Here is a 21,967-nt window from a genome sequence, read left to right on the forward strand (position 1 = left end):
CTTCATTGTAGACCATTGGAAGCTGAATTGTGATTTCCTCAAAAGTTAAACAGCTAATTTTCAGTGGTGTTGGGACTGAAATGCATGGCCTCTCTCCCGGGCCCTCAGTCCCCTGCAGCACCCTCTGCAAGGCCATTTCCCCCATTATAAATGATGATGGAGTAGCCTGATGCAGGATGGCAGGGTGACTCACCACAACCATGGGTTTTGGTCAGCACTATACTGCTTTTTGGACTGAGTCATATAATTTAATGTTGCAGATACTACATCGGCATAATGATAACACAGTGAATTTTGAGTATTAATTGATTATCATTGAAGATATTTTTAAAAGATATTTTCCTAGTTAAACAAGTACTACACGTTGGTTATAAAAAAAAATATTAGATATTGAGTGCAGTTTTTCTAAAATCTCTACAAGTTTGGGCGTCATTTAATTACTGAGACTCCCAGCCTCTTAGCCTTCCTTCCCTTTCTAAGTTTTCAGGAGATGATGGCAGTTGGAAGAGCATTTTGTCTGTGAAGGCAGCTGCTAATAGAGCAGAACTGGGACAGGCAGCCACAGCACACCCTGTGCGGTGACATAATCAGACCTGAACATTATTAGTCTGCAGTCCAGGTTGTAGCTCACATCCACGTTAAATGGCGATTAGATGACTCTTTTGCAAAGTTACATATTGATCTCATTTAGTCCTGGTTTCTCCTAGCCCCAGAAACTCTTAAACATGGGTTTGCAGACACTTATTTAATAAAAGAGTTTGGTCTTGTATCTCAAGTTCTTGCCTTAGAGCCTTGCTGTTTGTTGTGGGGTTGCACCATCTGCCTTGCTTGATAAGGCATTTTGGAGGCCACTGGTTTAGGGAGCAGTGTTGTCAGGATACTGAAACGGCAGGCTGTTGCTTGGGCCAACAGCAAAATACATAGCTTAATAAGCCTTTTCAGCTGCATTTTCTGGCCAGATATTTCTGTTCTGTTGACTTCAGAGGAGGTTCCTCTTGTTGCTTTCTGGGCTGTTTAGTATCCAGACATGCTCACAGCAGAATTTACTGCCAGAGAAATGTACATTTGGCCCCAAGAGCCTTGTACTGCTTGCAGTCACTGTTTGGCAGGGCTGGCCCTGAACCTTATGTGCCACAATGGTTAGCTCAGCTCTAATGGCATCTACTATGTGTAGATGAGAAGCTGAGAGAAATTGAGGGTTGACATTTTTAAAAATTTGAACTCCACATACACGCAGGGAATTATTCAGCAGGACCTTGAAAATGTGTTCTTCAAAGTAAGAAGGAAAAGAATAAAGATGAAACATCACAGAAGATGAGAAGGAGGCAGCAGTAGGCCTAGAGTCTCCTGGCCACCCACCAGTTAGTAAATCACCTTAGGCAAGTCCCTTGCTCACTTTGAACTTCAGTTTTTGTGTCCACGAAGTGAGAGGCTGGACGAGGGATCTCTGCAGCCCTTTTCAGCACCATCTTTTGATGCATTTGTACTCTTAAAGGCGGTAACTGGGTCAGTTAAGTACAGAAACCATGCATAAGATGACTAAGATCTTACTGTCAAGTTAGCATTAGCCAGATTCTTTGAGTTATTATCATTTGCTCAATTTCTAATGGGGAAAAAGAAGATATTTCATGTTATCAGCACTTGGTTTGTAAAGCAACATTATTTCGATTTTTTTGCTTTTATATTTTTGGTAATTTGTGGAGTACTTGCTAATTAGCAGACATCTTTTAGATGGTTAGGATATTTCATCTCACTTAATCCTCACAGGAGCAACTCAATGAAATAACTGTAATTCCTATTTAAAAAATAATCCAGGGTGCAAAAATCCTGCCCCCAGCACATCCTACTTCTGTGGCCCTGGACAAAGTAATGAACCTGCTCAGCCTCGGTCTCCTCCAGAATAAAAGTTGGGGTTGGGGGAGTGTGTATTTGTGGGATGAGGGGAGAGCAGATTGTGCGAGGTGTGGGCTGACTTAGTGTCTCTGGGACTAAGAACAACTCTTCGCCAATAAACTTAACAACTTAGATGAAATGGACAAACTTATTGGAAGGTGCAATTTATCAAAACTGAAATAAGAAAAAGAAGTCTGAATGGCCCTATATCTGTTAAAGAGATAAAATTTGTATTGAGACTCTTTCACACAAAGAAAAGTCTAGGTCCAGATAGCTCCACTGGATTCTATCAAACATTTAAGGCCCCTAATTGATACCTGCCTAGTCTCAGAAAATGTGTATAATTAATCATAGCAAGTTCTGCAGTGTGGTGGAGAAAGGCAAGGGGCCCAGGCCCACTCCGCCTCCTGCTTGGGCCTTGGGGGAGAAGCTCAGTCTTCTCATCCAAAGAAACCTGCCTCATAGTGTCCTGAAGATTAGAAAAATGCTACAGATGAACCTATTTGCAGGGCAGGACTAGAGATGCATACGTAGAAAACGGATGCATGGACACAGGGCAGGGGAAGGGAGTTGGGACGAATTGGGAGATTAGGATTGACATATATACACTACCGTGCATAAAATAGCTAGTGGGAACCTGCTGTATAACACAGGGAGCTCAGTTCTGTGCTCTGTGATGACCTAGGTGGGCGGGATGGGGGGTGACGTGGGAGGGAGGTCTAAGAGGGAGGGGATATGTGTATACATATAGCTGATACACTTCGTTGTAGGGCAGAAACTAACACAACATTGTAAAACGACTATACACCAATAAAAAAAAAAGAGAAAGGAAAAGAGAAAAAAAAGATTAAATGTTATTAAATATAAAGTACTTAAAACATATAGTATTTATTATTATTATCATAAAGAAGACAAGTTTATCAGCTCTGCAGAAGCCTGTATGTTGGCTTATGCTTAGCTATGTATCCTACCTGCTTTCCCAGTAAACTCACAGTCTAGATCGGAGATAGGCTGTGGAATGGATATGGGTGCTGACAACGTCACCACCTTGTCTGAATAGGATTTAGTGGTTTTAGGTGGGAGTGAGGTTGTCAGTTTTAATCCTTCTTAGATCTCCTGCCCCCGCCCCCCCCAAGTTTGGTAATTTAGGTATAATTCTTAATGCAGCTGTAAGCTGAATAAGTTTGATAGGAAATAATAGCGACCTTCATATATTTGAGGAGATGCCACACGGAAAGGGTAGCTTTATTCTGTTCAGCCCCAGGCAGCAGAAATGTGACGAAGGGTAGAAGCTACTTAAGGGAGGTTTGGCTCTAAATAAGAAGGAACTATCTTCAGAGAGCCTCTCCTAGTTTAGATGAAGTTTTGTTGAGGGCTCATCATGCCAGGCGCTGGGAATTCTAACACATAGTTCCTGCCCTTGAAATGTCTCTGGTTAATAGGGTAGCTGTGGAGATGAATAGAATTGGGTAGGTGTGGGGTGTATTTTAGCAGTAGAGCCAGCAGAATCCATTGGGGGTGAAGGACTAAGAGGAATCAAGGATGCCTCCTAGGTGTTTAGCTTCTTCCAAGGTAAGGAAGCTGTGGTGGGGCAGGAACCGTGTCTTTACCTTGGACCTGTTAAGCTGGCTTGTAGCTGCTTGATGTCTCAGCGGTGGTGATGAACAGGCAGCCGTGCTGTGGAGTAGGAGACACGGAGCCGTAGCATTCACTAACGTGCTCTTAAATTGTCTGTTCTAGCCTCTGAGAATGATTTGCTGAACAAGCGCCTAAAGCTTGATTATGAAGAAATCACTCCTTGTCTTAAAGAAGTAACTACAGTGTGGGAAAAGATGCTTACCACTCCAGGAAGATCAAAAATTAAGTTTGACATGGAAAAAATGCACTCGGCTGTTGGGCAAGGTAAGCTTAACTGGGAGTCAATCCAGCCGGCCTCACCCCTCACTGATGACTGAGGAGAAGTATGGAATAAAAAAAAAAATTTAAGTCCAATTTCAGTGGCCATCTCTCTCCTATTTATCATGTCTTTACCTAATCTGTTTCCAGATGTCTTAGTTAATTGATGTGAGTTTCATTACTCCTCTTAATTAAGTTAATTAAGGAAACAGGAAGAAGACAAAAGAATACCTAAGGGCTTAGTTGCCTACAAACTGGGTAATGATGTGATGATACACTGAGTGAAATAGTAAACTGACAGTGAATTGTGTGCCTTCTGTCTGGGTGCTCTCAGGAGGTAACATAGTGTCCAGCCCGGACTTCAGGCAGGTAGGCTCTGGTTTGGATTCCAGCTCTCCAGTCACTTTGCAGCCCTTGAAATAAAAGATGCTGTGTGGGGCTTCCCTGGTGGCACAGTGGTTGGGAGTCCGCCTGCTGATGCAGGGGACACGTGTTCATGCCCCGGTCCGGGAAGATCCCACATGCCACGGACTGGCTGGACCCGTGAGCCATGGCCGCTGGGCCTGCGCGTCCAGAGCCTGTGCTCTGCAACAGGAGAGGCCACAGCAGTGAGAGGCCTGCGTACTGCAAAAAAAAAAAAAAAAAAAAAAAGATGCTGTGTGGGTAAGAAGGCCTCTCCTCTTAATGAGACCCCTAAGTGACGGAAATAAAGAGATTTATAAACATCCCAAGTTAAAGTTCGATCAAGGTGGCAGGATTTTAGGGTGTCAACTTGGGAGAAGGAGGAATAATTCTAGGGAATTTTAAATAATTCAAAGTTTACTTTGGTTTTAAACGATTTCTCTAAAGGTATCAAGGTGTAGAACTTTATAATCTGGAGCGTACTTTTCTAGCAGTGGGATTGCAAAGAGGCTACCTGAGCAGTTGGCAATATGGGCCAGAAGCAAACTCTGCTCACCTTTGACCCAGCACTGCCACGTATAGAAACCCGTTCTAGAAATGAATCAGTCAAAGATGTACTGAAGTGGGAAGAGTGCGGATTGTGGCAGTGTTTAATGACCAAAAAACAAAGCAGAACCCAAAAAACCCCAACCGCGTGACCACACCCATGTCATATTCCTTGAAAATAACGCAGTAGATTTATATTGACGGCAGTAAAAGGTGTCTGAGGTCAGTTGTTAAATGAGAAAGGACAGCCTGGCCTCGTGTACAGCTGTGTATCTCCATATGTGTATATGTAGAAAGACATCCTTGACGTGTTTGCAGATAACCTGAGTTGTAGACGGGATGGCCATCCATCCGGGTTACCCGGCATCGCCCTGCTTTACCACCTGTCCAGTAATTAATAACCTTCCTCCCCTTCGCTTTCAAAAGCTTCCTGCTTTGGGTGGTGAATTATATGTTCCCTCTAGTTATGAATGGTTTTTCACTTTCTTCTTTATACCTTCTGTATTTTCAGAAGGTTTGTTTGTTTTTCTCACGTTTAAATAGTGAGCATATATTACTTCTAAAGTGAGTAAAGATTAAAAAGGATTTACATCTGGGGGGAGGGTGGCTTCCTGCCTGCAGGCCCAGTCCACTGCCAGGTTTCTTTCTGGGGTTAGGAGTGGAGGCAAAACCGAGCGTGTGGAAAGCTGTTCCAGGTCATTCTTAGCAAACACAGTGGCACCGATTTGTATGACCCTTTGTTTTTAAATCGTAAAGTCTAAGCTTTCTCTTAAACACCAGAATATGTGGTACTGTCCAGGGACGGCCAGTATTTTTTTCCTCCCAAAAATAAAGGTTTGATAAGATAATGGGAATGATTTAGTAATAAGGGGAAATTGGTCATCTCATAACTTGGGAAATTTCCCAGTTTGACAAAAATATTTTGTGAAAAGCCCCACTATTAATCACTTAACATGCTGACTGTTTTTCAGCCCACATTTGTTTCTAATACAGTGTGAAGTATGAGGTGTGTATGTGTCTGTACATCCCCCCACCCCTCCAGATACATCTCTGAGCAGGAATAGTAGGGAGAAAAGAAACAGAACAGTATAAAAAGGCAAATATCAGGGTGAATTAGTTTCCTGTTGCTGCCATAACAAATGATAACAAAATTGGTGGCTAAAACAACAGAAAGTTTTCTCTCTTAGTTCTGGAGGCCATAAGTCTGAAGTCAGGGCGTGGACAGGGTCGCCCTTGGCCTCTCCCAGCTTCTGGTGGCTGTCGGCACTCCTCGACCGTGGCTGCGTCACTTCAGTCTCTGCCTCTGTGGGCACATCGCCTCCTCTTCTTGTCTTCTCCTCTGTGTGACTCTTTTCTAAAGTCGTTGTCATTCTGGGTTATGGCCTCATTTCAAGGTCTTTATGTAACTTAATTATCTCTGCGAAGACTGTTTTCCCAAATAAGGTAACATTCACAGCTTCAGGTGATCAGGACGTGGACATACCTTTTTGGAGGTCACCACTCAACCCACTACACAGGATCATCCAGTTGACTCCGAATTAAACATTCAGAGAAGGTGTAGGATATGGTCACAGTTAAGTGTGGCCCTGTTTTTCTCCCATAGTGTAAAACCAAATTACTGACTATAAGTATTTCCAAGAGACGGCTGAGTGATGCTTTCTAAACAGCTCCTGTGAATCTGTAATAAATGAAATTGACTTTCTGGTTCAGATTCACAAATGATGATTTTATTATTAATTGCCAGGTAGGAACGTAAGATATTTTCCTCAGTACCCATCTGAGTAGCAGCTTGTGTGACAGTGAGAACTTTGAGATAAAATGGCAGCCAGTTTCCCTGGGTTGCCAGCAACTAGCTGGGGCATCTCTTCTCAGCAAGGGGCCTCTGTTTCCCCATCTGCACCATGTGGAGCATCATCGTATTTCCCTCAGCAGGTTGTGGGGATGAGGTAACGTGTTTAAAATGGTGACGGCGCCTGGTCACCTCACAGGGAGTGTTAGCTGCTGCTCTTTCCCGGAGTAGAATCTGCTCTCAGAGACGGCTGGGGGAAACTAGCAAACGACCTTCCTGGGTAGGCTCTCCGAGTGGCAGGGAAGGGTACAAAGTGCTCACTTTTTTTTCTGGATGGAAAGGGAGATTAATCCCTGATTACGAGGCTCCTTTTCTCTGAAGAGCACTCCTCAGAGATGAGGAGGGTTTGGTGTCTTATCCTGCCTTTTTCTTTGTCTCCCCATTTCCACGTTTGGCCCTTGAAACAGCGGAATCAAGAGCCCAAGAATTTTGATCCAAAACAGTCACTTTTTCTAATGAAGTTTGACTTGAGTAACATCATTGACTGTAAGAGGACTTTTCTTAGTTTTAGACAACATTTTAAAATTACTTTGAGTATTTAAGTTAATCACGTCTAAAACATTACGTAGAGGCTCTTAGATCATTTTTCTTGTTTGTAGGTGCATGTTGAATGCCCACCAGGGTATGTTCATGCAGACCGTCCCCTGTGCAGCCACTGGCCCCTTCCTCCAGCCCACGCTTGCAGAAAGACGTCCAATCAGTATTCCAGAATCTCAGCTTTGATTCGGCTACTCCTTCCCCAACTCAAAAACATTCAGTGGCTCCCTTCGGCTGCCGAATAAAGTGCAGGTTTCTTGCCCTCTGTTTTGCCTCTAGTAAAGCCCTTCCAGCCTGACTGTCACCTGCTCCCTCCTGCATGTGCCGTGTGCCCAGGGAGGTCTGTGGAAACGCTCTTGGTTCCCTTCCTCTGATTTGGCTTCTCTCTTCTTTCTCCCACCCTTGAGTCTTGGCACAAGTGAAGGAGTCCAGGAAACCTTGATCTCCTTGGTCCAAACTCACCTCTTTGCATCCATCCCTTCTCTGAGTTCACTTTTTTTTTTTAACTTTAAAAAAAAGTTTTTTACTTTTTTATTTTTTTATTTTTGGCTGTGTCAGGTCTTAGTTGTGGCACGTGGGATCTTCGTTGCGGCATGTGGGATCCTCCGCTGCAGTGTACGGGCTCTGTAGTTGCGGCACGTGGGCCTAGTTGCCCCGCGGCATGTGGGATCTTAGTTCCCCGACCAGGAATCGAACCCACGTCCCCTGCATTGGAAGGTGGATTCTTAACCACTGGGCCATCAGGGAAGTCCCTGAGATCCCATTTTGCAGTGTCATTTTACATGCTTGCAGTTATTTCCCAAGGAGTTAGTAATTGGCGCCAGTTATAGGGGTTCATGTCATTCATCAGTTTATCACAGAGTCTAGCAGAGTCTGCACATAGTACCTAGATATGTACTACGAAAGGTGGGAGGGGGTCAGGGAGGTGAGGGAAGAATGGTGGGGAGTGTGGAGGAAGGAAGGAAGGGAGCAAATACGACAGAATTCTGGTTGCTTTATTTCCATTCCTATGCAGTTAATTCGCAGTGGAACTAGAAGTTGGATCAGTGGAATGAAACACGACTCGTTTTTATTGTTAAGTTGAATTCTGTACATGAAGCCCCTCTCTCTCTTTTCCACCCCCGCTTTTGAAGGTGTGCCGCGACATCACCGGGGCGAAATCTGGAAATTCCTAGCAGAGCAATACCACCTAAAACACCCGTTTCCCAGTAAACAGCAGCCAAAGGACACGCCATACAAAGAGCTCTTAAAGCAGCTCACCTCCCACCAGCACGCCATTCTCATCGACCTCGGTAAGCCTGCAGTCGATTTGACATGAAAATGGAGGTTTCGCTCACTTGAGAAGTCTGAAGAGACTGTCCGAGTTATTTAGTGCTCTGCCTTGAGGTTTAGCAATCAGCATTTGCTGCCGAGACTTTCGATTAACAAAGCCCTGGAGTCATCACAAATCTCTTCTCAGGTCTATAAAGAAACCTCCGTTTTCGCCGGGTGGCTTGTTACCTCTGCCCAGCATGGAGGGTGGCTGGCGTGGAGGCTCCAGTTCTGACCACGGTTCAGTTCAGTGACTCAGATATTGATAGGAGGTTTTGCAGTCAACCCAAGGAACATCCTGGAAACGCAGGTGTCAGAGCTGAGGCTGCGTTTAATTACAGGAGCCACTCCCTAGCCTTTACGGTTTACAAACAGGATTTATTAGAAAAATTGTAGAAAGGAGTTTGTGAGTGCACCCTGGGTGATTTTATTCTGGGAACGGGAGGCGCCTCGTCTCTCGAGCAGTTTTAAAAATGCTAAGGTGGAAACGGTGTCTTGGGTACATTTGCACTTGCCACAGTGGAGAACTTGTGGAGGCAGGCTGTAGCCATGGTGACAGAAGGCCTTCTGTCTTGTCAGTGGCCCCAGGTGGGGACATCCTTTCCTGCCTGCTCCGCCCCCAGCGGCCTCCATCTCTGGCTCTGCTGGCAGCAGGGCTCCTGTGCAACCCCGTGGGCTCCCGGCCCCGCCGCTTCTAGGGCACATGGTCCTGCTTCCAGAACATCCACCCTGGCTGCCACCACCCCGGGGCTCCCCAGTCCGTGTTCTGGGCCCACCGGGTTCCTGCAGCTGGGAGGGGGCAGCACAGTTCCCAGCCGTGTGAGGTGCGAGCTGGATCAGGCAGGACCGAGGCTTTTCTGTCCAGCCACACGGCACTTTGTCAGGGTAGATTTCGTAAATGTCCCTCTTCAGGTCTAAGTTGAAATGTCATCTCTGAGAAGCTGTCCCTGATACAGCCTCTTCTCCCACCTCCAGGTTGGGTTAGGTGCCTCTGCTAAGCCTTGTCCCACCCTCTACACTCCCCTCAGCGTACTTATCACATTTATCATTATGACAATTGTCATTAGTGTTTAAAGCTAGTACTTAACTTTACCTTGGACCGAATGTTGGGTGAAGTTACTTAAACTCTTTTCTTTAATCCCCACAGCACGATCAGGGAGATGTTGTTCTATCCTTGTTTGGAGCTAAGAATATTGAAATGCAGAGAGGTTAAGTCACTTGTCCAAAGTAACACGGCTGGTGTGCCACTGAACAGTGTGACTCTAGGCCTGTGCTTTTAACCCCACCCCCACCCCCCGCAACTGTCCTTAGTTTTGTGGCAGTGCCTTTTTATTGCCTTTCTCCCCAGTAGGTTGCAGCCCTCCCTCTGTGGGCTGGACTTGGGGCCATTTGCCATTGTACCCTAGCTCCTAGGACAGAACCTGTCACATAGTAGATGCTTACTAAATCTCTTGATGTTGACTGTGAGGCACGGCACTAGCATCCCAATCTCATGTGACCCTCACAGAAACCTTGGAAAATTGGCCCTGTATCCTCTTTAAGAAACGAGAAAAGTCTCTGAAGCGCATTGAGGTCAAGTGTTGACCGTGGTCACACAGCTGAGTGCCAGGACCTAAACCCCCTCCGGCTCTGTGCTGCAGTAGGCCCCTCTGCCCAGGAGCCCCATGTGTTCCTAGGAGACGGCTGGCTGGGTGCAGGCTGATGCTGATAGGCTGTGATTGCGCCTTGGGGACAGTGAAAATGTGAGTCCTGGGGCTGGAGCCCATTTGGCCCTCTGACACTAAGGAAGCAGTTTTGTGAATTGGCAGAAGCTCTGTTTGCTCACGTGGTGAGTAACAGAAAAAGTGACACGTTCCTATCATGTGAAATGAAGAAAAAAATAAATTTCCGGTAGGAGGTTGAAAGGGAGGAAGGAGCACACATGGTCTCTGCCCCCACCCCGGGATGGGAGGAGGATGGGGGGACGATGTTTCCTCCTCACTCCTCTCCTCTCAGTTTTCTTGCAGTAAATATTCCTCATTGTTCCACGCGCAGAACTGGGCCTCTGCCTCCCGTAGCTCAGATGCAGTTACTCTTCTGCAGAGGGAGGAAACGGCCACGTCAGCATGACGTCCTCGGGCGGGGCTGTCCCCCCCCACCTGTGTTTGCGCAGCCACCTTCAGGCACCGCCCTGCCCAGGGGCCTGCGGCTGCCACTCCTCTAGTTGGCCCGGAGTCTGCAAGAGCCGAGATTCAGCCTTTCCTCCTTCCCAGGCAGGGCCAGGCTGCACTCACGTCCTCTCTGCCCCTGCCCATCTCCCACCCTCACCCTCTGCAACCCCGAAGGCCAGCTGCAGCCCCACGCCACACCCCGACTGCGCCAGCCTTGTCTCTCCACCTCACTTCTTTCCCAGTCACGGCCCCCAGTTCGGACGCCTTCTCAGTGCCCTCCCAAGGTCCCAAAGAAGTTCTGTTTCCAACAGTGCATTTCCCAGGTGACATCTGTGCGTCTCTCCAGGCTTCCTCCAGGGCCAGCCTTCCCTCCTCCCTTGAACTGGGAGAGCCGAATATTAGCCCCAGTCCAGTGGTGGACCAGGTGCCCTGCCTGCCAGGCTCTGGCTCTGCTGGGTTCACGGAGGCCTCGCCTAGAAGTTCCTCCAAACTTTGCCCATTGCTTCCCCCTCACCTCTCACCAAGGTGGTATTTGCCAAGTCAGTTGTTTTGTCTGCACTTTTTAATTTAGTCTACAGTGTGACTCACTCAAGGCCCAACAGAGGTGTGTAGGGCAGAGCAAAAACAAATCATGTTTCAGTTTTTCTTAAAAAAGTGACATCCATATCCCGGCCAGAAGAACAGAAGGCTTTATTGGTTGGAGGTATTTGGGGTTTGCAAGGATTTTTGTTTTCCTGGCTTTTGCTTTACTTTTCTGAAGTTAGCTGTTAATCTAATCAGGTTTGCAATATTTTTTCCTCCAAGGAGTGAGAATAATAGACTTTGTAGTTGGGCAGTGTTTTATAGTTTGTGAACCATATTCTCTAGCTTTGTTGGATTTCAGCTTTACACAGCCCTGTATGAACTTGAACACATTATTTCCACTTCGGAGGAGATGTGGTTTGCCCAAGTTACAGGCCACTACTCAATGGCAGAACGTTCTAGAACCTTGCTCTTCTTAGTCTCTGTATATCATGTCCCCTCTAGGACACTGTATGGCTTCTCTCTGTCTTGGCTTTGTCCACTGCAGACCAACACAGCCTTCCCCTCCTCTGGTTAGGTGGAGAAACGCTGTCAGAGTTGGCCCCATTGAGCCAGGAGGAAACAGTGTACCAGATGACACTTAGCAAGTCATGCTGGGGCCTTAGTTCCAGAACCTGCCCCACCCTCTAGGCGTGGTTCCAGCACATCCATTTGTGCTGCCCTCAGGTAATTGTAACTTTTCTCTTCTCCGGCTCTCCATCCTGGGTGGACAATCTGTATTGCCCAGTATCCTGCCTTCTGGCTGTGCCTCCCATCTAGTCGTGGCCACACGAAAGGCCATGGGGGAGGGGACACTGAGCAGCGAGCTAGAGACCCCCTTCAGGCTCCAGGTCACCCTCCACCCTGTCAGCTGGTGGTCTCCTGGGTTGTCAGTGCCTCCCCTGGGACGCTGTCCGGCCTCTCCCACGATAGGCGGGTTGGCCGGGATACTGGAACAGCTCCAGAAATGGAGGGAAACCATTGAATCAGAGAGCAGACTTAGAAACTGCTCCCCATGGCTTTCCAGCAGTGGGGTGACTTGTGCAGGGTACGTATAGGAAGGTTTGTTGTGGGGGGAGGTAGAGCAGCGAGAGAGAAATGAACACAGGACAGGAAATCAGGCAAAGACTATTGCTGCCCTCCTAAGTCAAGTTCAGGTAAACTGATCGGGATTGATTCAGTGCTTTCTCACGGGGCTGAGGAAGAACACACGAATGTATCCTCCTCCCTTTGCTGAGACCACATAATTAAGGTGAATGTTTCCCTCGTGGCCTCCATGCACTTCTGCCTTTGCTGATCCACACAAGGCCGTAATTCTCACCTGGGTCCAGGCGCGGCCCCGGCTGAGCATCTCTTTAATCAGGCGTTTTTCTGCTCCCTAGAAACACACTTCCCCATCAGTCACATTCCAGTAGGAGAGGGTGAGGTGGGATTTGACAGGTATCAACCACACAAGCCTCCTGGACAGAAGTCTTTTTAAACTTTGTCTGAGTACCAGCTTTTTGTGAAAATCGGGATGTCGAGAGCGTTTTATTTTAACCTCTTTCTGAGAGGTAATTGTTTTGTATAAAAGAAAATACCTACTGCTCCCCACTGTGTTTCAAAGCACTGCCTATGGTTTAAAAGAAGAGAAATGTGTGTGTGGTGTGAAGCACTTGTCGGGAAATGAGCAGTCTGGGCAGAGCTGATCGGGGTGTGTGCTGGAGTGGGGTTGGGTAGAGAACCACAGCTGACCGCTCCTCTGGACACTAGACTCCTGTTTAGAGGATAGACACTCTTCTTCCTGTTTTAGATGGAAATCCAGGTATCTGCAGGCCCGAAGGCGGTTCTCATTTCTTTCACCTGAAAGCATGATTAATTGCTGATTTTTTTAATAGCAAGCATTTTTCCAAGAACAACCAGCTGACTTGTTTATAGAGCTGGTTTATGACGTGATCCCACTTGTAAAGATCTGTTGCTTTAACCTAAAGCACATCAGATTTCTGGTTCAGTAGGCTTTTTTTTTTTTCAAAATACAACAAATGTGTTTTGTTTTCACAGGGCGAACCTTTCCAACACATCCATACTTCTCTGCTCAGCTAGGAGCAGGGCAGCTGTCACTTTACAACATTTTGAAGGCCTACTCGCTTCTCGACCAGGAAGTAGGCTATTGCCAAGGTCTCAGCTTTGTAGCAGGCATTCTGCTGCTTCATATGGGCGAAGAAGAGGCATTCAACATGCTCAAGTTTCTGATGTTTGACATGGGTCTGCGGAAACAGTATCGGCCAGACATGATTATTTTACAGGTAGAGAGCATTCCTTAAGTCTTTGACAAAGATGAACTCTAAAATGTTTATGATCCGTTTCCAGGTATATCTAAGGAACTTTCCCACCACCAGTTAACACTGTAACATCTGTCACTGCTGAGAACTTACTCTGTGCTAGGCCTTACACCAAATGTTGCATGTGCACTTACCTCCTCAAACTTCAGGAGGACATTGTTGATCAGCTCAATTTAGAAATGGGAAAGCTAAGGCTCAGAGAGGTTATGTAATTTGAGCAGGTCACACAGCTAGCAGGTGGCAGAGCTGGGATTTAAACCTAGGCCTGTCTGACTCCAGGGCGCCCTCCCTTTTACCCTTTGTCAAACCACCTTCAGGTGGTCTGATTCCTACCTCCCAGTGTATTTGCTCCTCCCTCTGCCAAGGATCCCATCCCTACCCCTCAACCCCTGCCATCCCATGTCCAGCTCAGATATCACCTGTTCACGCAGGTGCCGTGTCCCCCCCTCTTCCACACACCCCGGCTCGCTGTGTCACGTGATCCTGTCTCATTCCTTTTGCATAACACACTTACTGCCTGAAATTATCTTGTTTCCTTATTTATTGTTTGTTTTCTGGCTCTCCTTAGCATATATCATGAGAGGGCAGGGGTCTTACCTATCTTGGAGCTGAGTCCCTAGTTCCTAGGCTAGTGCCTAGGATGAAGTGGGTGCCTCGTCCGTATTTGTTGAATGAATGAGTGACAGGTGGCAGGTCATGTCAGAAGAAAACCCCATACAACAGTGTGTTCCATTGCTGCTACCACCGCCTTTCAGAGCGGGGAGAACTCTGGATCCTGCTTTGAGGATATTCCTAAATGTTGGAACATGTGTTTACGTGTTTGTTTACCAGCAAGATACTCTGATTTCAGAGCCTTAGAAAGTGTACGTTAGAGCCAAGGACTTTTCCAGAGCACTGAACAACATGACTAGAAATCCTTTCACCTCCACCTGTGTGTGTGTGTACCACGTGAACATAAATCCCATAGAAGGAAGCCATCCCGTTCACTAGGAGATTTGGGCCCACATAACATTTTCCACACATGCTGTCAGGTTCTTCCTACATACCCCCGTTAGCGTATTTAATGTAGGTGCACCTGCCATCAAAGAGAGTGGAATTTTTCAGATTTGTATAGTATAGTATACAACAGTATATACTGATATAGTATATTACACAAGTCGTGTGTAGTATAGTATACACATGGCTGTGTTTCGGCTGGTGGCCTAGAGTTTAGATTTCTTTTTGATACAAAAGAGCTGCAGCTGGTACCTGAGAGAACTATGTTGTCTGGCCTCCTGGAAACAGTTTTTCCCATTGTGGGCAGTACATATCCAGCTGTAGCACCCTCTCCAGGTCACTGTTCCTCTGGGGTCGGGCCAGGGACTGCTCAGTCGGGGCTGGCTCTAGGCCAGCTGTGAGCCTCGGGACCCTCATGGGCTTCCTGCCAGGGCTGCGTCACTCTGAAGAGGGAGCCCCCTCAGCTCACGTCCAGCCCAGTTGGAAAAGCTTTCTCCATCTCGAGATAAACGCTTGTCAGCTTATTTTAACTTTCCTGTGTTGTAAACCTGAAGAAGTCACACTTGTCCTGCCTCTTGAGTGGTTTGGCGGAGGGGGGGCATTCAGCGGGAACTTAGGGAACAGATACAGTCGCATCCTTCTGCAGAGTCTGTGCTCTCACTTCGCTGTTGGCGAGAGGCTGCCTTTTTACTTCAGATTCCCCTGGCTTTGGGTTTTGCTAAGAATGTGCGTTTACGAAATGTTGCCACAGGACTGATGCGTAGCTTCTCCTAGCCGAGGAGCGTGAGGGAACAGTAAGAAGAAAGGCCGTGGCCGGAGGAGCCCCGCCGTGAGCGCCCTGGGCCCAGCCCAGCCCCTGCCTGGCCACAGCAGCCCCAGCAAGCACTCGCTGGATGATGGAGGGCGAGAGCAGGGGTCTCAGGAGCTACGAAGAGAGTTCCGTGGTCCTTCCGCCTCCGAGCGGGGTGGATGCTGATCTCCCACGGTGACCATGTGTGCTTGTCCCTGCAGATCCAGATGTACCAGCTTTCGAGGCTGCTCCACGACTACCACCGAGACCTATACGATCACCTGGAGGAGCACGAGATCGGCCCCAGCCTCTACGCTGCACCCTGGTTCCTCACAGTGTTCGCCTCGCAGTTCCCCCTGGGGTTCGTAGCCAGAGTCTTTGGTGAGTGTGTGTGAGTCTGTTCGCCAGGACCCGCGTCCTCGAGTTAGAGGGGAACCGTGTGTCGTCACTCCGTGGTGATTCTTCTCATTTTTTTTTTTTTTTTTTTTTTTGCGGTATGCGGGCCTCTCACTGCTGGGGCCTCTCCCATTGCGGAACACAGGCTCCGGACGCGCAAGCTCAGCAGCCATGACTCACGGGCCAAGCCGCTCCGCGGCATGTGGGATCTTCCCGGACCGGGGCACGAACCCGCGTCCCCTGCATCGCAGGCGGACGTTCAACCACTGCGCCATCAGGGAAGCCCTCTTCTCATTTTTATACCTGGGTCTTCTACAGGAAACAGGGTGTTACTTGTCATTCTCAGTTTAGTGAGGATCAGGCTTCGGGAGTTTCAGGACCTGCTTAGCTTCTGATGATCAGGGCCTCCCCTCCATGCCTTCTTGTGGGCTTAGATCCGATTCCCTTCCCCCAGGCTCCCCCTGGAGCAGACTTGCTGCAGGCTAGGCCGAGGAGCCTGGTGCGGGGCCCAGAGATGTTTCTCCCGAGCCGTCTTCCTCGACCTCTGTGGCCCGGGCCTTGGTCGCTGAGCTCCCTAAGACTTCTCCAGCGGGAGTCCTGGGCCACTGCTCTTTCTAGGTCTCGCCTGCATCTTCTCCTCTTGCTCCGCTTCCCCTACCCTTGGCTCTTCGCTTCCTCTGCCGGCGTGCTCTCTCGAAGGCACCTCTGTGTCGCCGACCCACGGTCCGTCCTCACGCGCCCCCCGCATCATCTTCCCACTGCTGTGCCCCTGTAACTGAGGGTGGGTCACATTTCAAACCATCTCCTGTTTACTTGATTTACTTTTCGAAAAGATAGTCTCTGTCAAAGTTTTAAATGAATGTTCACATGCAAAGTCTCAAAACTGCCTTGTCAATTAGACTTCAATTTAAAAAACTAAAAATTTAAAAAATGTAAAAGGCTGCCTTGACCTGGCAGGGATAGGAGCCGAGTGACATGCTGTGAGCAGTCAGCTCTTGTACAGTGTGCTTTCCCTGCTTCAGGATGAAGTAATAATTCTGACAATTCAGGTTCTTTTTATCTTTTTATTGTGGAGGAAGAGGTTATTAAAAAATTGATTGTCGGGCTTCCCTGGTGGCGCAGTGGTTGAGAGTCCGCCTGCCGATGCAGGGGACATGGGTTCATGCCCCGGTCCGGGAAGATCCCACATACCGCGGAGCAGCTAGGCCCGTGAGCCATGGCCGCTGAGCCTGCACGTCCGGAGCTTGTGCTCCGCAACGGGAGAGGCCACAACAGTGAGAGGCCCGCGTACCGCAAAAAAACAAAACAAAAAAACAAAAAAAACAAAGAAACAAACAAAAAAATTGTCACCACATACCAAGTGGTTTTAAAGTACCATTTATGTTGAGTCACTTGATAGCTTAAAAACCTGTACTCTTATACTTTTTTAGATTCGTTTTTAGAATTAGAGACCATCTTAAAGGGATTGTTCACAAAAGAGAGAGTCACTTTAGGCAGCTTTGGGCAGACCACTTGTATATCTAGATTCTAGAAATCCTAAAATTTGCTTTTTTTAAAAAAATAAATTTATTTATTCTAGGCTACATTGAGTCTTTGCTGCTGTGCACGGGCTTTCTCTAGTTGTGGAGAGCGGGGGTTACTCTGTTGTGGTGCGTGGGCTTCTCACTGCGGTGGCTTCTCTTGTTGCAGAGCACAGGCTCTAGGCACGTGGGCTCAGTAGTTGTGGCACGCGGGCTCTAGAGCACAGGCTCAGCAGTTGTGGCGCACAGGCTTAGTTGCTCCATGGCATGTGGGATCTTCCCAGACCAGGGCACTAACCCATGTCCCCTGCATTGGCAGGTGGATTCTCAACCACTACGCCACCTGGGAAGCCCGCCTAAAATTTGCTTTTTAAGTGGGCAGTGAGTCGTCTTCTCTCCTCCTCTTCCCCCCCGCCGCCCCGCCAAAGTACTAGATTTTTATTATCATTTACTTCTATCCACAAGAACTTTTACGGAATTTGCCATTTGGCTTTACTAGGAGAATCTAGGTTCTTAAAATATTCACTACTCTTCCCATTTTTGCATAGCTCCCTCCTCAAATTGATTTTTATTTTCCGTCCCTAAAAAAAAATAAGCACTGAAAATAATTGATACTAAACACTCTTTCCCTGGTTAAACAAATCATTAGTGAGATTTCATGAAGATTTTATACCATAGTTTTTTTAAAAAGTCCTCAAAGGGCTTCCCTGGTGGCACAGTGGTTGAGAGTCCGCCTGCCGATGCAGGGGACACAGGTTCGTGCCCCGGTCCGGGAAGATCCCACAAAAAAATCCTCAAAATAACCTGCTTAGTTGACCAAAAAAGAGTCACAGAAACTACAAGATGTTTAGCTGTAGGCTTCAGTCTTTCTTGCCAAACATTTCTGTGTTTTTTACTTTTCTTACTCTGGAAATGAAAAGAAAATCATTAGTCTCCTTCACTTTTTCTCCTGATTCTTTACTGTGTTTTTTCAAAAGGGTAATGGAGAGCAGTGAAGATTGAAAGGGGGAGGAAGGAGTGTTATTAGATGGTTTGAAAACAGCTCAAGCACTGAATTACACTGTTTGTGAAGAAAACTCTACAGAGGGGGCTGAGCAGGAAGGGCCGAAGGGTCAGCGCCGTGTGTCACTGCCTCAGTCGCAGGCACGGAAGCTGCTGCTGCCCAGAGTTCTGGGCTCTAGGGCCGTAAAGCTCTGGGGGAAGAGCTCTTTCCTCACTGCAGAAGTGGGTTAAGAGGCATTAACAGCAATCAGACAGACAGGCAAAATCTGCTTTGGAAATGACAGCCCTTGTGTTGCAGAATATTCAGAACTCTCTGAAGCTCATCCCATGACGTCATAAGTAAAGCTGAAGCCAGTAAAAGCAGGGTCTTCTTCTCGATATTATGTAGTCAGAGGTGGGTCTTGGAGTTTCTTGTACATTATGCATAACAATGCCAGTCTCTGTGAGTCCTGGAGCCCACAGACCCCCGCTGCACTGAGTGAGTTCGTTTCCAGCTGGCTAAGGGCTCAGGGCTCCTGAGATTATAGGCAGGAAGTGGGGACTCAAGAAAGCACTGTGTTGTGAGGTCATTCCATCTATCACTAGTTAAAAGGGAACCATTTTCTTGGTAAGGTCCATAGAAAAGTTAGGTTTTTTTTAAAAAACATTTCTGTATTTAGCATCGGTGACTTAGCTCCGCATTGGTGGGTAGCTTCATTTTAAATCCCAAAGCCTGCCATTCATACATATACTGTAGTCTTTTTTGGCCTGGGGTCCATTTCATTATAGGCCCTTATGCCTGGATAAAACCTAAAACCAAGTGGACTTTTGTTAACTATTCACTATTTTATATGTAAGTCATGGATTCTCAGCTTGCAGTCAGCATAGCTCATATATAGATCAATAGCTTACCTCGAACTAAGTATACGCTACTTGGAGGGACAGCTGCCAGTGATGCCCGTGCCTCGACCTTTACATGGTAATGAACCACACTCCTCTGGATGTCAGGTGTCACATAATGTAAAATCGCCTCCTCCTGTATTTTTCCAGTCTGGGTGTAGAGGGGTCCTGGGAGAGATGCTTGTTCTGTTCACCTCCTCATGTCTACCTTTGGGGGGAAAAAGTCTGAAAAATAGGACCTGCCTTGCTCCTGCTGGAGGTGGTGGCTGTGCTATTATTAGGCTCCTGACGTTTTCTATAGGATGTGCTGCCAAGTAGATGAGAGAGGAGGTGGAATCTAAAGATCAGGGTTTGGCCAAACACAGACGCCACCTGTAATGTAGGGAGGGGTTCTGAGAGGCTTCAGGACTAAACTAGACTGGGAAACAAGACTGTTTGGGTGACCAGGGAAAAGGGCTCTTCCAGGTAACGCGATACAGCGGTGATGAAGTGAGTCTTTGCCCAGTCTGCGCTGTCATCTTACCGCAAGGCTGTCAGCATCCTTCATCTCTCTCCTGCCTGTTCCTGGTGAAATGTGGGGATATCACAGCTGGAGGACCGCAGCCTCCCAGAGAAAGTTCAGGAGAGGGCTGGCCTGCGACAGAGACAAAGGTGTCTGGAAAAGGGATGTAGGATAAGTTCACCTCCTGGCCATGTGCTTTGCCTTGATCATTTCCCCCCATAGGAAGATGGGGCACTTCTAATGTCGTGGGGAGTTTCAGGTAGAGTTCCCATACACGTTACCACCATAGCAGGGTTGCCAAAGTGTCTTCAAAGCAAAGTAATTATTTGTGGTGTTCTCAGCAAACAATTTGCAAGGTGGTGGAGTCAGCTGAATTTAAGGTTCCCTCTACTGCCTGCCTGATGAACCCCTTTGCCTATTTCTAGGAGGGCTTAAAAAAGGAGAGAAGGAAAATCGGCCACAGGGTTGTGAGCTGGGCTCCTGCCGTGCTGCTGAAAGACTTAGCAGCTCACTTCCTTGTGCAGTGATTTTCAAATGTGGGAAATCAACTCACTTTTCCGAGTAGACTATTGTTTAAAAAAAAAAAAATTCTAGTATGTAAATGTATAGGGATTGGGAAATAGGCAAAAATGACAGTAATTGGGTTGGGGCGGTGGGTTTATAGGTAACCTTTTTCTTTACTATTACTTAAAAATTACTTAATTTTTAAAACTTGCAGAGGGAGAAAAAGGTGTGCTAATTGTCTCTGAGGGATACAGATGCTGCCCCTAAGTGTAGTCAGATAAATGTAGGAGCCCCTTCTTCTCAGCAAGGCTTTGAGGGGTCCTTCCTTCAACCCTTCAGACACATTCGTCAGTCGTGTCCCGAAAGGAAATCCTTATTTGAAGCCTCCTTAGTCTAACAGAAGCTTCTGGGGCTGAGCTCTCCCAGCCTCACTCGTGCAGACCATTGGCCGGCTTGTCTTCAGAAGGATGGGCACCTGGGGCGGGCCTCCAGGAGTGCTGGTGAGTCAGGCATCTTGCGGCTGGCAGCATGCACAGGGGCGTCTGCTGGTGGTAATCAGCATGGTCTTGTCAGTGGCTCTTAAAAGGTGGCTTTTCTCCGTCTAAAGTTAACTAGCCCTTCCTTGCAAGGCTCAGACCCATAACCGGGGTCTCATTGGCATCATCTCCCAACCAGGAATATGCTGACCTACTCAGGAAAGAGGAAGAGAAGGCCTTCTGACGTGTGTGCTCGCTAGTAAAGGTAGAATGGTCTGGCCCCATGACGAGGGCTCCTGCCTTACCTACTCTTTCGGGCTCCTGCACATGCTGTGCTTTCACACCTCTGCATTTCCACCTTCTTTTTCCTTCTGCGCAGAGTATTACTCCCTGACTTCTTGACTGGGGAGTTCCTGTTGGTTCTTTGAGGCTGGGTTCGGCAGCCACCTTTCCTTGGGGCATTTTCTTCCCTTTTGTATTCTGTTTTGTTTTGGTTTTAAGATAACCAAAAAAGAGTTAAAGAAAAAAACCACCTCTCCAGATTTCCCTTTGTTTTCTTCCTACAGTTTGGAAAAGTTCAGAATCACAGGAAGCACTCTACTAGTAAGTAGATTTGTTATAAAAACCAAGATCCTAAAGGAATAAAACTTGGAAGACCATTGTTAATCTTAAGACTGCTGATGTGGATTGTGTATTTGATTATCCTCATAAAAGTTCCCCAGTTGTTATTTATTTTAACTGGCTTAGATGTGGGACTATATCTAAATTTAAGGTACTTGCCCCAGAGACTGAAGATTCTGAGCTATATAGCACGTCATTGGTCTGGTAGTGCAGTCCACTCCCCAGGATCCCTGCAAAGAATGCCTTGATATTGAGTCTGATAGATGCCATCAGTTTTTATTCAGCTATAAATGTTCATATATTGAAAGGAAGTCTTACTGTCTAAACCAAAGAAACTTCAAATTTACTTTGTTTTTGGAAATATCATTTCTGTTTAAAAATATGTCTTAGTTATAGCACAATCTTATTTTATTCTATTTTTTAATTTTTTTTTTTTGCCTGCGTTGGGTCTTCATTGCTGCGCGAGGGCTTTTTCTCTAGTTGCGGTGTGCAGGCTTCTCACTGCAGTGGCTTCTCTTGTTGCAGAGCACGAGCTCTAGGCGTGCGGGCTTCAGTAGTTGTGGCTCGTGGGCTCTAGAGCGCAGGCTCAGTAGCTGTGGCGCACGGGCTTAGTTGCTCTGTGGCATGTGGGATCTTCCCGGACCAGGGCTTGAACCCGTGTCGCCTGCATTGGCAGGTGGATTCTTAACCACTGCGCCACCAGGGAAGCCCCTCTAGCGCAATTTTAGATCTTTATGTTTTCTGTAGTGGTGAATTACATGGGTAGACTGCATATTTTTTAAATCAGACATTTCACAGGACTATTCTTCCATAGC

The 21,967-nt window shown here is 47.2% G+C and overlaps 1 protein-coding gene across 6 annotated transcripts in view; it reads left to right on the forward strand.

The window, feature by feature from the left end:
* TBC1D1 (TBC1 domain family member 1) overlaps positions 1-21,967 on the forward strand; it is a gene marked incomplete at its 5' end in the record, with an annotated part of 204,786 nt that overhangs the window by 169,768 nt on the left and 13,051 nt on the right. For 5 of the 6 annotated variants that reach the window (XM_079701164.1, XM_079701165.1, XM_079701167.1 and 2 more), the window contains 4 exons: positions 3,634-3,795; positions 8,257-8,415; positions 13,186-13,430; positions 15,474-15,633. In XM_079701164.1, coding sequence (XP_079557290.1) covers positions 3,634-3,795; positions 8,257-8,415; positions 13,186-13,430; positions 15,474-15,633 — 726 coding nt within the window. The remainder of the gene's footprint in view (positions 1-3,633; positions 3,796-8,256; positions 8,416-13,185; positions 13,431-15,473; positions 15,634-21,967) is intronic. The other variant, XM_079701168.1, reaches the window with a different exon arrangement.

This window comes from Hyperoodon ampullatus, assembly GCF_949752795.1.
Source record: "Hyperoodon ampullatus genome assembly, chromosome: 1".
In the NCBI taxonomy this organism is placed as follows: Eukaryota; Metazoa; Chordata; class Mammalia; order Artiodactyla; family Ziphiidae; genus Hyperoodon; species Hyperoodon ampullatus.